Here is a 16521-nt window from a genome sequence, read left to right on the forward strand (position 1 = left end):
TCTCCTGTAGACCCCCAAAGGTTAACGCTCTCACCTTAGGTAAGTGAATGCCGAGCTCTCCATCTACCTCGGGGCAGGGTGCTGTAACCAGTTTCTTCACTGGATAGGTAGCGCAGGCCTCTTGACTTCAGAGGACTGCTGTCCGTCGTTTACTGCACGAACGGTAAGTTTCGAGTACTTCTAATGTCTTTAAAGTCTTTAGTAATGATGTCTCTTGTTTTGCAGGGTTCCGGCGATGGCGGATGACGGGCTGAAGTGAGTTGAAGATGGAGCCCGTGTGATGGATAGAAGCGCATGGAAGCACGTAAGTAAGCGCTTGTTGTCTGCTTCACGATGCGCTCTAACTGTCTTTTTATTTTGCAGGTACAAGTTCAGAGCGGCTGCAGGGTGCCGGAATACCCACTGGGTTAGATGTGGAAAGGAGTAATGGCACGTGAGTATTAAAGTTCCCCAATGTCTTTAAACGCACCTTGTTTTGTCTTTCAGATGCGGATGCAGCGCCGAAGGCCTCCGGAGCGTGCAAAGAGTTGGTAAGCTTTTGTCTTTCAGATGCCGGAATGCAGTGTGAAGACCTCCGGAGCGCACGAAGAGTAGGTAAGCCTTTGTCTTTCAGATGCCGGAATGCTAACCTGTTCTTTCTTGTCTTTATAGGTGTTGCTGAAGACTGGATTCAGGATGGTAAGCCTTTTTCCTTAGGCCCAGGATCAGATGCAGAAGACACGATGAGCATTCTGCTGCAGAGGATGCAGAATAACGCAAAGCAAGATTCATCCACCGGGTGTGGTTTAAATAGCCTCCTGTAGTGCTTAGGTCTCTCCTTCCACAGCCACGCCTAGGTAAGAAAAGAGTTCCTGCTTTCCAGAAGAGTTCCAGTGTTCTGAATCTAGGGAGTGGCTCCTGCCCCACCCAACAGGAAAAGTAGTTCCAAACAGAAGAGGTTCAGAGGCTCAACTGGCAGGCAAGTAAGCAGCATGGTCTGCTGCAGGTAAGTCCACCCAAGCATTATGAGCCCGGCGCTTCCAGCGCTGGGACTGGGCATATTTATGAGCCTGGTGCCACTGGCGCCAGGACTGGGTCCAAAAGGTCCCAATTGGGACTGGTTGGCACTCGGAACCTGGGTTATGGATCTGCTTCCAAGGGAGTTGGGAAAACCCTGACCTTTTGGAAGCAGAGATCATGACAGTACCCCCCCTCAAGGCCCCTCCCAAACCGGGCTTCTCCGGGGGTTTTGGCTTGTCAGGAAATGTTCGGTGAAATCTTTTGATTAGGCGAGGAGCGTGGACATATTCAGCAGGTTCCCAGGACCTCTCTTGGGGGCCGTAGCCTTTCCAGTCAATTAGGTAGAATAGTTTAGATTTGGAGATCTTGGAGTCCAGAATGCTTTTGACTTCAAACTCGAGTTCTCCATCAACTAGGATAGGTTTTGGAGATTTGGTTAGTCGGGTTTGAGGTTGCACGGGTTTTAATAGAGAGACGTGGAAGACCGGATGTATCTTCATGTGCGGGGGCAAGTCCAACTTGACCGCTACTGGGTTTACTATGGTAGTGATGGAATAGGGACCAAGGTATCTTGGGTTGAATGTGCGTGGCCCTTTTAGAGGTAGATATTTGGTGGATAACCAGACTTGATCCCCTACTTGATATTGAGGGGCTTCCTTCCGATGTTGATCTGCTCCTTTCTTGTATTGTTCTTTAGCCCTTTGAAGGTGAGAAACAGCTTCCTTAAAGGCTTGGGTAATTGTAGAATGCAGGTAGTCTACTGCTGGTGTTTCAAGATCTTGGAGGGGATCCAACTCCGAGGTTCGAGGGTGACTGCCGTACAAAAGAAAAAACGGGGTTTCCCAGTTCCCGAATGGACAGAGTTATTGTAGGCATATTCGGCTATCCAAAGGATGTCTTTCCAAGTTTTTTCAGTTTGTTGCAGCATGCAGCGTAAATACTGTTCCAGAGTTTGATTGGTCCTCTCGGTTTGTCCGTCGGTCTGAGGGTGGTGACTGGTCGATAGTCTCACATCAATTTGAGCCGACCGACAGCAACTTCGCCAAAAATGAGAAATAAATTGACTACCTCGATCCGAAATAAGAACCGAAGGAAAACCGTGCAGTCGGACAATGTTTTCGAGAAATTCTCGGGCCAGAGTTGCTGCTGTTGGCAAGCCTTTGAGCGGAATGAAATGCGCCATCTTGGAGAATAAGTCCACGATTACTAGAATCGTATTGTATCCGGAGCATGGAGGTAGATTGGTGATGAAGTCCATAGAAAGCGTATGCCAAGGGCGAGGTGGGATGTCAATAGGGCGTAAGAGGCCTGGTGGTCTTTGCTTTTGACTCTTGTTTTGGGTACATACTCCACAGGACATTATAAAGTCTCTGATATCTTTCTTCCAAGACGGCCACCAGAAGTAGCGCTTGATCTTTTCTGAGGTCTTGGCCATACCGGGATGACCTTCCATTAAAGAGTCGTGATAACAAGAGATTACTTTTTTCTGTAAATCTGTGCTGGGTAGGTATAATCGTTCTTGGAAATACAATAAGTTGTCCTTTACTGCAAAGTCCTTTCCCTGCAGATGTCAATTCTGTATGTCTGCTGGAGTTACAAGTTGCCTGGCTTTATCCTTAACTTCCTCTATGGATTCGGTGGCGATTACACCCAGAATTCTTTGTTCGGGAATGATTGGTACAGGTTTAGGGTTGATCAAGTGTTCTTCCACTCCCATCCGAGAAAGGGCATCAGCTTTACCGTTCTTTGTACCAGGTCGATAGGTAATTATGAAGTCAAACTCGGCAAAGAATAATGCCCAACGGAGTTGTCTAGAGGATTGGGCTTTTGCGGTTTTCAAATATTGCAGGTTTCGGTGATCCGTAATCACAGTAACGGTGTGTCGGGCCCCCAGCAGATAATGCCGCCAAGCCTTAAAGGCAGACTTGATAGCCAGAAGTTCCTTGTCAGTAATCGTGTAATTGATTTTAGGAGGTGAGAATTTGCGGGACCAAAATGCCACGGGATGCAACTGATTAGTTACCGGGTCCTTTTGTGATAGAACTGCCCCCATGGCAAGGCTTGAAGCATCAGTTTCCACGATGTAGGGGAGTTCGGGGTGAGGGTGGTTTAAGATTGGTGCAGAGATAAATTTAGTCTTCAAATCCTGGAAAGCTTGTTCCGCCTCGGTAGACCATTCAAAACGTTTGTTTTTCTTTAACAAGGCAGTGATGGGCTGGACTATTCGAGAGAATTCGGGGATAAACCTGCGGTAAAAGTTAGCGAAGCCTAACATGCTTTGCACACCTTTTACGGAGGATGGTGATGGCCATTTGAGAACTGCATCGACCTTCTTTGAATCCATACGCACTCCGCCAGGTGATAATATGAATCCCAAGAATTCAACTTCAGTCACGTTGAAAACACATTTTTCCAACTTAGCGAAAAGTTTGTGTTGACGCAATCTTTCAAGGACCATTTTCACGTGTTTCCGATGTTCAGATTCCGATGAAGAATAAACGAGGATGTCGTCAATGTAAACAACAACACATACATCTATGAGCTCTCTGAGGACATCGTTCATAAAATATTGAAAGGCGGCCAGGGCATTGCAAAGTCCGAAGGGCATGACCTGATATTCAAATAGCCCATACTTGGTGCGGAAGGCCGTCTTCCATTCATCGCCCTCTTTTACTCGTACCAAGTGGTAAGCTCCTCTAAGATCCAGCTTTGTATATATGCATGCTTTTCTGACTTGGTCCAGGAGTTCAGGGATCAAAGGTAACGGATATCTATTCTTAACGGTGATCTGGTTCAGGGAGCGATAATCGATACAAGTTCTAAGGTCTCCTTCCTTTTTTGGAACGAAGAACAAAGCTGAAGAAGCAGGGGACTTGGAAGGACGAATAAACCCATTTGCCAGGTATTGATCAAGGTATTGTCGAAGTTGAAGGTTCTCAGGCTTGGTGAGGGCATAAATTCTACTACAAGGAGGAGTAGATCCAGGTATCAGGTCTATCTGGCAGTCATAAGACCTATGAGGAGGTAGAGAGTTAGCCTGGTCCTTCCGGAAAACATCTTGGTATTCTAGGTATTCGGGAGGTAACTGGGGAGTCTCTGAAGAAATTGCGGCCAGTGTAACACCAGGTGGAGGGTGACAAGTAGAGACACATTCTGGAAACTGGACCGTTCTTGCTCGCCAATCGATCAGAGGATTGTGTTTCTCTAACCAAGGTATTCCTAGAATAATCTGAAACTGAGGGGCCTTGATCACATCGAACATGATCTTCTCATGGTGTCCATCTTGACTTACTAGCGTCACCTCTTGAGTGGTATGCGTTACTGGCCCGGAGGCTATCTCCGTACCATCCACCGTAGTAATGACGTCCTTTACAGCCTTGGGACAAAGAGTTAGATTCATCCTCAAAACCATTTCATGATCCACATAATTGCCGATGGCACCGCTGTCGACGTAAGCTTCAATTGCATGTAATCGATCCGGATTATCAGGGCTAATGAGGACCATAGGTATCACGAAATGCGAGGTCACGGAACTGGTTTTCACGCTCGGCAAGAGGACCTCTATTCTTGTCGGGCGAGGTCGTTTCCCTGCTCAGAGTTTGTAACTTTGGTAACTGCAGCTCCTACTGCCTTCTTGGCAGGTGTCACCGGACAGTCTCGAAGAAAGTGCCCTGAGTTTCCGCAATATAGGCATAATTGCAACTATTTTCTCCTTTCCCGCTCCCTTTGTGTTAGAGGACCTTTCAGACCCCCTATTTGCATGGGTTCCCCGGAGTCTACTCCTTTGGAAGGAGTTGGCGGTTTGGAAAATACTCGAGCATCAAACTTGGAACGATCGGCCTTCCTGTTCTGCAGCCTGTGATCTATTTGAACGACCAAGTCTATATAATCCGAACAGTCTTGTGGGGGATTCACTACTTGGGCTAAAACGTCTTTGAGCTCTCCACGTAGACCTCTATAAAACAGCGTAATCCTTTTGTCCTCAGGCCATTGAGTTTCCACTATTAGTCTATTGAAAGATGCATTATAAGCCAAAAGGTCTTGATTACCCTGTCGCAACGAAAGAAGCTCATTGTCCAAGGCCTGCCCCTGTGAATGTCTTGCGAACAGTTTTTCCATACTAAGCTGAAAAGCTTGAAAATCATGGAGAACCGGATCATCTTGATTAACTAGAGGGATCGACCAGTCTGCCGCATTGCCACTATGGTACGAAAGTACAAAAGCTACTTTAGCTTGATCAGTTGGAAAGGCTGCTGGCCGGCATAAGAAGTGCAACCGGCACTGATTGATAAATACTGCAAACCTCTTTGGGTCACCAGAAAATCGTTCGGGCGGAGCCAGAGGTACATTCCCAGGTAGGTTGATCTGCACTGGATTCATAGAGGATGTTGAAGGAAGATTTGCCCCTGATGCGGGTAACGGGGTCTGTTCGGCTTGTGACTGTAGCAATTGTCTAGCAAGATTGTCTGTTCTCTCCTTGGAAATAATTAGTTCCCTTCTTAGAGCATTAGTTTCCTGACGAGCTGCATGCACTTCTGCCCTTAGTTCCCCAAGTAACCGGGCTAGGGGGTCAGTATCCGAGGTTTCCATAGCGCCTGGGCGAGAGTTTTGCGGTAGGCTTTGCGTTCTGTAACGCTCACCTGATTCTCACAGAGGCGCCGGTCTTGACCGGGCGACTACCGTATCTTCAAAGGTGATGTGTAGCACCCGGTTGGCTCTTTGGGCTGGACCTCTGTGCACTGTATGCCTGACTTGAAGAGTAAGATGTCTGCAGATAGAAAATATGGGATTAATGAACTGGGGTTATTGGGGTGTCCCTATCTCTTTCCTTTTCTCCTCTCCTGTAGACCCCCAAAGGTTAACGCTCTCACCTTAGGTAAGTGAATGCCGAGCTCTCCATCTGCCTCGGGGCAGGGTGCTGTAACCAGTTTCTTCACTGGATAGGTAGCGCAGGCCTCTTGACTTCAGAGGACTGCTGTCCGTCGTTTACTGCACGAACGGTAAGTTTCGAGTACTTCTAATGTCTTTAAAGTCTTTAGTAATGATGTCTCTTGTTTTGCAGGGTTCCGGCGATGGCGGATGACGGGCTGAAGTGAGTTGAAGATGGAGCCCGTGTGATGGATAGAAGTGCCTGGAAGCACGTAAGTAAGCGCTTGTTGTCTGCTTCACGATGCGCTCTAACTGTCTTTTTATTTTGCAGGTACAAGTTCGGAGCGGCTGCAGGGTGCCGGAATACCCACTGGGTTAGATGTGGAAAGGAGTAATGGCACGTGAGTATTAAAGTTCCCCAATGTCTTTAAACGCACCTTGTTTTGTCTTTCAGATGCGGATGCAGCGCCGAAGGCCTCCAGAGCGTGCGAAGAGTTGGTAAGCTTTTGTCTTTCAGATGCCGGAATGCAGTGTGAAGACCTCCGGAGCGCACGAAGAGTAGGTAAGCCTTTCTCTTTCAGATGCCGGAATGCTAACCTGTTCTTTCTTGTCTTTATAGGTGTTGCTGAAGACTGGATTCAGGATGGTAAGCCTTTTTCCTTAGGCCCAGGATCAGATGCAGAAGACACGATGAGCGTTCTGCTGCAGAGGATGCAGAATAACGCAAAGCAAGATTCATCCACCGGGTGTGGTTTAAATAGCCTCCTGTAGTGCTTAGGTGTCTCCTTCCACAGCCAAGCCTAGGTAAGAAAAGAGTTCCTGCTTTCCAGAAGAGTTCCAGTGTTCTGAATCTAGGGAGTGGCTCCTGCCCCACCCAACAGGAAAAGTAGTTCCAAACAGAAGAGGATCAGAGGCTCAACTGGCAGGCAAGTAAGCAGCATGGTCTGCTGCAGGTAAGTCCACCCAAGCATTATGAGCCCGGCGCTTCCAGCGCTGGGACTGGGCATATTTATGAGCCTGGTGCCACTGGCGCCAGGACTGGGTCCAAAAGGTCCCAATTGGGACTGGTTGGCACTCGGAACCTGGGTTATGGATCTGCTTCCAAGGGAGTTGGGAAAACCCTGACCTTTTGGAAGCAGAGATCATGACATTTCATCTGCGTCCTGTTTGTGTTTTAGTCCTCCTTTTGTGTTTATTACTGCTGAAAGTCCTACTTCTATGCCAGTGGTCTGTCCCAGCATATTATTTTGAAAATCTGGCCACCCTAACCATTAGTCTCACTAGAAAATGTAAATATTTTTGTTGTCTCCAGATCACCAGTTCTTTGTGATTTTCATTGAAAAAAAAAAACTACTCCTTTAGTCCCCTAAAAATCCAAGAGTCATACTAATGTCCATCATGTAAACATTGGATCGCGCAGCACTCTTCCATATAACAAACACCTGTTTATGTGTAAAGCTATCACATTTTGTCACATTTTAGAGTGAGGATATTGTGTACTTCATCAACAACTTCTGTGTATTATGGATTACAGAGCACACAAACAACACCAGCACTTAACAGTGACACTGCTGCAACTGTATTTGTCAGCAACACATATATACTGTGGAAAAACTATGATTCCTAATGTTGGTAACTCTAACTAAATTCAGCCATGGAGGAAGCAGAGAAAGAATTTTGAAATGTTAGAAAATGGCCACTCCGACCTTTAGGACTAATGTTGTTATTATGGGAAATTGGTGTCATTGTGTTCCACACACTATTTATGTTTGATATTTTATAAAATATTGTAATCATTTCTGTACAACGATTGTTGAGCTTCCCAAGTGCAGGATGGCCTCCTGCTAGAAGTGAGCACTTGAATTGTGAGGTGCCTATGCATGCAATTAGACTTCCAAGAAACCAAGGCTGAAAAGTGGCAAGCATGTATTCCCAAAAATATTGTTCCATAAAAACCATGTACACATCAATATGTCCCTTAATTCCAGCTAAACAAAAATCAAATGTCCTCTCTTAGGTGTTGGCAATTTAAAGTCTAATTTAAAGTCTAATTTTCCTTAATCTAATTTTCCTTAATTTGCTTTCATTTATATCATGACTTAACTATTTTTATTGCCCAGAGCATGAGTCACTACCGAATGTGGCTAGTCTTAGATGGTCCAGTAGACTGTTACAACTCTGACAAAATCCGAGAAGGCCCAAAAGTTGTTAAAGACATGCTTGCAATCCTTGTGCTGAGAATTCAGTCTTGTTATCACACAAATGGATGCCCGTTTCATATTAAACGTTAATGGTATTTATATCGCCCACCATCACCAACAGAGTTGGTCTCCAGGCGCTCAGGCAGATATGTAACTAGAGGGCGGGGGGGTTAGGTTAGTCGGGTGAAGAAGGAGTAGGAGAGTGAGAGGAGTGGTGTGCTGTTGGCGGCTTCAGTTCGGTTTCCACGGTGCGCCGAGCTTCGGTGTGAGTATCGGATCTGAGCGGGACCTTGTGTGCTGTTGATGCCGTTTATGTGTTGTTTGGTGGTGTTGTGTTGTGGTGAAGTGTGTGTGGTTTGCTGAGCGAGAGATGGTTGTGTGGGTTTTTGGGTGAATTAGGTAAGCAGAGATTTGAAGTTGGGTTAGTGGGTTGTATGTCCTGGTTTTAGCCGATCTTGTTCTATATTAGTAGTATTCCTGTGGGTAAACTTAGTAGCTAGTCATGTTTCTTGGCCATCTAACCATTAGATTAGATATTACAGTGCGTTCCTGGTTGTGTTGCATAGATCTTAGGTTGGTGGGGCTGGTTATGTCTAGTCTCCCCCTTCTGCTGTTGGTGCTGTGGATTGGCCGCCCCCTATTCCCTCGCTGTGTATATTGACAGTGGTCTGCTGGGCTTGGGCCTTATTTGGGCCAGGTTGATATTGATGAATCATCTTTAACCTTTCGTCTTGGTCTAACTATGTATTTGGTCATTAGTGTCATCCTGTCATGGCTTACTCTCAGTTTGTAGTTTGATACATCATAGATTGTCTTCCTTAGATTCTGTATGTAATTGATAGATTGTTAGCGTCCGGGATCAGTGTCTTCATTTATCATTGTTACCAGATATGTGTGTGCCCCTGTAGGCGTTCTTCTACCTATGCAGTGAAGAGCCATGCTTTTTGCAGTTTCCTGAATAGTAGGGGGTTTCTTGTGTTGCGTATTTTCTTCGGTAAGTCGTTCCACATTTTTGCTGCGAGGTGAGAAAGAGGATCCTCAGAGTTTTCTTTTGTTATAGGGTTTTGGTTCCAGGCGAATGTCGTTGCTTGATCTGAGCGTTCTTGTTGGGTGATGTAGGTGTAATTTGTCTCTCAGGAATTCTGCGCCTTGGTTCTGGATTGCTCTGTTCGTGATGCACATTGCTTTGAATTTTATTTGTTGCTTTATTGGTAGCCAATGTCATGTTTTTAGCGCAGGAGTGATGTGTTCTCTTTTCGGTAGTTTGAGGAGCAGTCTAGCTGCCGCATTTTGTATGCGTTGTAGTTTTTTAAGAAGTCGTTCAGGCATACCCAGGTATATGCTATTGGCGTGATCTCCTCTGAACATGACAAGAGCGATCATGAAAGCAGTTCTAAAGTGTTGTGTTCTCTTCTTGAGTGTCTTGTATTTTGAATACTATTTGTGTATCGTCGGCGTAGTTGTAGCAGGTGAGGCTGTGTGTTTTGATAATTTTAATCAGCAGAGAAAGGTAGATGTTGAATAATAGCAGGGATAAGGTTGATCCTTGTGGTATGCTGCATGTGGATTCTCTTGTGTTGTATTTGAATTGTTTCATCCATACAGTTTCTGTTTTGTTTGTTAGGAAGGATTAAATCCACAGTGGGGCGGTGTCCGTTATTCCCAATCCTTTTCATCTCATGATGAGGATGTCGTGGTTAACTGTGTCGAATGCTGCAGAGAGGTCTAGGAGTATCAAGGCTCTACTGTTGTCGGAGTCTGGGTTTGCTTTTAGGTCATCCCATATATGAGAGTAGAGCTGATTCCGTTCCTTTCATTAGTCTGAAACCAAATTGTGCCTAGTCTAGTAGTCAGTGTTTTTCTATGAATTCTTGGGTTGTTTTGTATATGTAAGTTTCAAGCAATTTAGCTGTATACGGGATGTTGGAGATGGGTCTGTAGTTGGAAAGGTCCTCTATATTTCCAGCTGTGTCTTTGACTAGTGGTCTGATGTACGCTGATTTGAAGGATTGTGGCACTTTCCCTGTTGAGATTGAAAGGTTGAGGACATTCATGTGGTATTCCGTGGGGGTTCCTTGTGGGAGGATTGATTTGTATATGTTCGGTGGGCAGGGATCCTCAGGAGAACCTGTTTTGTTGTTCTGATTTACCAGTTTGACGTAAGTCTTCACTGATATTTCGGGGAAGTTTCGTAGTTTGTTCAGGCGTTTCATCAACAGTATTGTCGTGTTGTTGCAGCCTGGTGGATTTCCTATTTAATTTATGATTTTGAGTTATTTTTGGGTGTTTGTTGCTGTGAGGATTCGGTTAACGTAATATTTCCTTTTTGCTTTTTGTATTTCCATTTTGTAGGCACGGATATGTTGTTGAAATGTAAGTTTATTTCCAGCGTCATTTGTGGTCCTACATTCTAGTTCTAGTTTTCAGTTCTTTTTTTTCATGCCGCTCAGTAGTAAGGTGAACCATTTTGCCATTGGTCTTTTACGTGAAGGGGTGAAAGCTTTTTCTTTTGCGATATTTTGGATCATTGATTGATCCAGTTGTGAAGTACAGCTACTTTTTTGTCTAGGTCGGCTTCTTCCATAATTGTTGCTTTTGGTTTGCTGAGTTCAAGAAGTTCAATTATGTTGGAGTAAATAGTGTATTTCTTACTACATTTAATTTAAAGCAAACATTCCTCGATTAATGTTCCTCAGTCACCAGAGATGATAATGCATGTTTTAACCCACACCCTTATTCGTTACAATAGCATTGGTGGTTGCGTGGGTGCCCCCCCCCGCTTCCCAAATAATAAAGTTTAAAAAAAATGTTTTAAAAAAGGGAGGACCTTGCGGCACCAGTTCCCATCCAACGTAGGTGAAGGGAACAGGTGTTGCAGGCAGGAAGACAGCAAAGTGTGCTGCCAAAAGGTAAGTAAGGGGGTGGGTCACAGTGGGTTGGCAGGTTGAGAAAAAAGCAAAAGTTTTGATATTGTTCAAATAACGTTTGTTTTTTTCTCCTTCTGATATTTCACTTTCGATTAATTCATGGACACCCACTCTGAGTGCTTTGGACGAACGTTGCGGCCTGGCCTCTCTCATTTAATTATTTATTTAAATGTGCCCTCCATGTGCTCTGGACAAAGGCTGCGGCCTGGCCTCTCTAATTTAATTATTTATTTAAATGAACACTATGTGTGCTTTGCAAGCAGGATGCTGGCTGGCGATTTTATTTATTTTAACATCCAGCACTGTGTGTGAATATTTATTTAATCCTGCACTGAATGTGAATTTGGCAGTTGTCTTGAAACAGGCCCTTCCCTCTGCACCCTTACTGCCTCTTCACCCCTTGCCCCGCTTTTCACCTCTCACCCTCCCTGATTGGCCGCAGGGACAGCTGGAAGCCCTCATAGCTGGATATCCCAGGGTAGCCTCCTGCCCGTGCAGCCCTCGGCACAGGGCCCGAAAGCAAAGGGCAGCTCCGGCAGAAGCAGCTCCAGACTGTGTTTGTCAGTGGACCCTACAGTGCAGCCTTCACCCAGCAGTGACTGACAAGGTAAGTGAGGTCCAGGCAGGAGGAACAGCCATTATGGTTCCCCATTAAACTGTCCCACCACTCTTAGTTTGTAGTCTGCTGTACGTAGTCCACGGTTGTATGTTAGCCATATCTGCCATTTAGGCAAATGGTGTTAGTTAGCCATATCTGGCACTTAGCAAAGCTTAGTTAGAATTGTGAAGATTAACCATGCATCTCACCTAAAGTGAATTGTGAAGTTTAGCCATGTGTCACACCTAGATAGAATTGTGAAGTCTAACCATGCGTCATTTTTAGATAAAACTGAGAATTAACCATGCATCACACTTAGATAGATTTGCGAGGTTTAGCCATGCACCACGCCTAGACAGAATTGTACATTTTAGCCATGCATCACACCAATATAGAATTGTGAAGTTTAGCCATGCACCACACCTAGATAAAATTGTAATGTTTAGCCATGCATCACACCAAGATAGAATTGTGAAGCTTAGCCATGCATCACACCTAGATAGGATTGTAAAGTTAGCTATGCATCACACCGAGAAAGAATTGTGAAATTTAGCAATGCATCACATAGAGATAGAATTGTGAAGTTTAACCATGCGTCACTTTTAGATACATCTGTGAGGATTAACCATGGATCACACTCGGAGAATTATGAAGTTTAGCCATGCGTCCCATTCAGATAGAATTGAGAAGATTTACCATTTATCAAACTTAGAATTGTGGAGATTAGTCATTTGTCACAACAGATAGGACTGTGTAGACTAGCCACACAGAAGAACTTAGCAAGTAGCCAAAGCACTAACCACCCTTCTTTAACTTCCTCAAATAACCCACCCAAACACTATACATGCCCACTGGGATAGCCAACCTATACTCGAAAACACATGCAACACAAGCAACACACACTTACAATAAATACCAGCAATCTACTCATAATACACAGAGGCACACCACAACAAAACAAACAGACACACAGAAAACATCCCAGCCTTTGGACCTTACCCGTATGGATACAACAAGCCCGTGCATGCAACCTACCATCTGGTAGCCAACACACACAGATGCCAGTTTCTCCTGGTTCTGGACCTATCCTATCATTCTAACCTCACTAACAACCCGGTCCTCTTTCTTACAGAGCATGTGGCACTTGGAGACTGCCCTTGGGTGGTATCAGTGCGCGGTATACATCAATAATAACATTTAAATTGTATTCATAAGGCAGTACAGTATACAATTAGCATAATGGGCTATCTTTGGCCCAATTATGGGCCTCATTTAGAGTTTGGAGATTGTTTCTGCCAAACCTGATTACTGTTACCATGTGCGGTATGCTTGCGGTAATGGAAAGAGTCCACATGATTCAGACTCAAGCTGACCCTTCAGTTATTCCCCAATTAGGAGTACCATGGGACTCAATACAGATTGGTACTTGCTGCATTAAGTAATGACTGAATGTGAGAATTACCACATGCATTTATGGCTTTACAGGGAGGTAATTGCCACCACATGAAACCATGTGGAATTTTCGACTTTCATGATGAAACAATGAATTTGTCGGTGCAGTAATCCTGTTGCTAAAGTAACACAACTCTAAATAAGGGGTTTTCTTCTAATCAATACTACAATCATAAGTGCTTTCTTAATTATCTCTTAAATTTGAATGTGTACTTTTTTTTGGACCATACCTTCTTTGGCACGTTTCTGGAAGGCGTAGATGCAGCAGATGGTCCAGGGATAAGAGACACCCCACCAAATGGCTTTCCGCGCTGACCACTGAACTGCTTCTCAATTGACCGCGCCATGGAATGCACTAAAGTCCCTAGATGGAGGACAAGAAATCATAGGTGAAAAAGGTTGTAATTCATGATCAAGACAGGCAGGATACAGCAACAATGCATGCCGGTTTATACAAAGTCAAGAGATAAGAACATTCAATGCTGATCCTTTCTGGGTTCTATGTTCTAAGATACAGCAGTTTTGTTTCCTGAATATTTTTGGCTGAAAAAACCCAATTTGTTTTATTTTTTATTGGGGGTTCCCCCCAATCCTCGCCTTCACTATGTTCTAGTCCCTATTCCCCACACACCCCTACTCCTTATATATCTTTACCCACCCACCCCCATATTTTTAGATTGTTTTTTTTCGGCCAAAATGTTTCAGCAAAAAAAAAAAAGCCTGGTGTAACATCACACCCTTTTCAGATACTTCAGGGAAATCAATCCAACAATAACACAGGTATAAACAACTTGTGCATATTACATTAATTACAATTAGAAATAGAATCAGAGTGAATCATTGAAAGTTGTAATTAAATTGGCAAACATACTTCTCGCAAGTAGAAGTGTAAGAATAAGATACATGCAAATGTATGTGCACCACAAGGATCAATCTGTGAACAATCTCTTTACATGAACCCATGTATCCAGCTATTCTCACTGGAACATTTCCTGTTTGCAATTCATGCATATTGCATAAAAACACAAGCATTTAGCTCCACATCTTTGACTGTACTCAGGGCACCACATGCGGAACATACCTGTGTATCCTACATGCAATGCACATACACAATGACCCTCCCCAAACTGCCCTTAGGCTATCACCAGGCAAAGGATTGGTGCCTGCTCTCCCACCGGTTCCATGTAATAATGTTGCCACAAAAATCTTGCCATGCAAAAATATCGCCGAAAAATGGCCTTTTTTTGTGGTGACATTATTGCATGGAACATGCGGGGGACACAACCGCAACCCCCAAACTTTTTTTTTTTTTTTTTTGCCCCTGTCCCCATATATATGGTCACCCATATAATATCGCCGCAACCTTTTCCCAGCAATATTATTTACGGCGACCATATATATGGGGATAATATTACCTGATACCCTCCAACCAGAATCAATTGTTTGTCAGTGGGTGTTCCCAGGACAGAAACAGTTGGCAATTGCTTACCCCGGGGTCCTCTGACCTGTAAGCAGGTCAGCAGACAATGGAAGCCCCAGATTCTAACCTAATTGTCAAGTGAGAAGGAATCAGAAAGCAGACACAGACAATTGAGTACAGCTTGGGCTACAAACTTTTATTCAGATCAAAAAAAAGGTTGGAAAAAGGGCTAACTTGCCCTATGCTAAGGTGGGATTTACCTACCTAACTGAAACTAAGGATAGTTTGTGTCAGGAAGTCCAAAGTAAAAGTCTGTTGGTGTCCAAAACCTGTACTTGCTCTCACATCTACTTGTGCATAAAGTGTAGGGATGTCAGGATCACACTGAAAAGTGTTCAAATACAAGTTCAGAGCCTCTTCTAGCTCTTGCTTGGAAAGGGGTACTCCCTTCCCCAGGATTCAAGATAGTTCACTGTATCAAAAGGAGGGGTTCCCTTCCCCAGGCTTTCAAGTCTCTCAATGTTCAAAGCCAACATAATTTCTTGGGATCCTTCACAGCTTTTCAGGCTTTAGTGTCTTTAACAAAGTACAGTTCAAAATACACAAGTTTTCCTTGACTATATACAACTTATAGATGTGTTAAATGGCTTTTCCTTTAGGTGGGTGTCTCAGTCTAGGCGCAGTTGTCGGACCACATGGTCCACCCATTACAGGTCACGACACCGACAACTTACTTTGCTTCTTTACAGTCACACTGGCACTGTTTCAGCTTCACTGTGGAATTTGCCTTATCCTCTTGCAGCTGTCACAATACTTGTTTTGCAGCCATTCACTTGTTAGATTATCAAATCTTCTCAAAGCTTTTGTCACTGCTTATTCTTTCAAATGACACAGTTCCTGTTATTCTTATGGCACTTGCCAATGCTTGTTCTTTTCAGTGTAAACAGTTCAAAGCCCACATACACCATCTTCCAAAAAAAACTCAAAACATACCTCTTCAAGTAGTTCCAACTGTGAGTTAGAATAGCGCCCCATGACAGATTTTATGTGTTAAATGCTTTGTCCTATCTTTTGTAATCTTTGGGTTCCTTGTCTATATATTGTGGGATGTATCAACCCACTAATCCAAGCCCTGCAACCTCACTGTGCATTGCTGGCAGCAGAAACCTCGGAAATGGCCACTGGAAAGCATGCTGCTCGCTAGAAATCACCAGAAAGTGCGCAGTGAAAATCTGAAAAATATGCCACCATCTACTTTTGCCTATGTCAGTGGTAACACAGGAGACCACTGCCAAAACCCATCATTTGTCTGCCCACAGAGCAAAATCATTGCAAAAGAAACAGGGCTGTTTGAAGAATCTGTTTTATATGTTGTCAAATTTGCAAAAATCATGGCTCAAAAACCACCCAAAACGATCCAACCTTCTTGTTGGGTGGTCAACATCATTCCACTTCAAGAATCTACATAAATATAAGGTCCACAAAAGTATATATTATCTGAACAAGTCCACTTTTGAGGATTGCTAGCTGGAAGAAAGCTGTCAAAAATGGGTGTAATACCGTTACTCACATCTATCAGAATCCGGCGATTTAAAACCATTTTGTGTAAAGTTGTTCATTGAACTCAAACTATGCCAAAGAAAGACTTGCTATCAGAAGCCTAAGAGGTGGATACAATTCAAAACTATATTCTGAAAAGGCTTGAAGTGAGAAATTGTTTGATGTATTTGTGAAAAATGTGAGTTATATTTTAAGAGAAGACAATTTTTAGACATTGGTTTAAGAGTAAAGTTTCCCACACTGTGCTTCAAACAAATTCCACACCTCTCCCTGAACAAAGGAAACTTCCCCCCTGCCCTTGGCTAAGAGATTGACAGGCTGGTGTCAAAAGGAACTGGGAGTGGCACCTTCGCCTGTTGCTCTGAGTGAAAACAATGGAGCCCTTGAGCTGAATAGAAATGCTAATTCGGGTGTGACTGACAACAAACTGCTCTGCCAGGATGAAGGACATGTGACCCTCTGAGTCAGCCCAACTCTGGAGGCGGACCAGACTGA

The 16521-nt window shown here is 44.1% G+C and overlaps 1 protein-coding gene across 3 annotated transcripts in view; it reads right to left on the bottom strand.

Moving 5' to 3' along the window:
- Positions 1 to 16521, bottom strand: part of DZIP1L (DAZ interacting zinc finger protein 1 like) — a 366901-nt gene that overhangs the window by 12140 nt on the left and 338240 nt on the right. For all 3 annotated transcript variants that reach the window (XM_069618039.1, XM_069618038.1, XM_069618037.1), the window contains exon 15: positions 13277 to 13410. In XM_069618039.1, coding sequence (XP_069474140.1) covers positions 13277 to 13410 — 134 coding nt within the window. The remainder of the gene's footprint in view (positions 1 to 13276; positions 13411 to 16521) is intronic.

Source organism: Ambystoma mexicanum, chromosome 10 (assembly GCF_040938575.1).
Source record: "Ambystoma mexicanum isolate Mex_15411 chromosome 10, UKY_AmexF1_1, whole genome shotgun sequence".
Classification (NCBI taxonomy): domain Eukaryota; kingdom Metazoa; phylum Chordata; class Amphibia; order Caudata; family Ambystomatidae; genus Ambystoma; species Ambystoma mexicanum.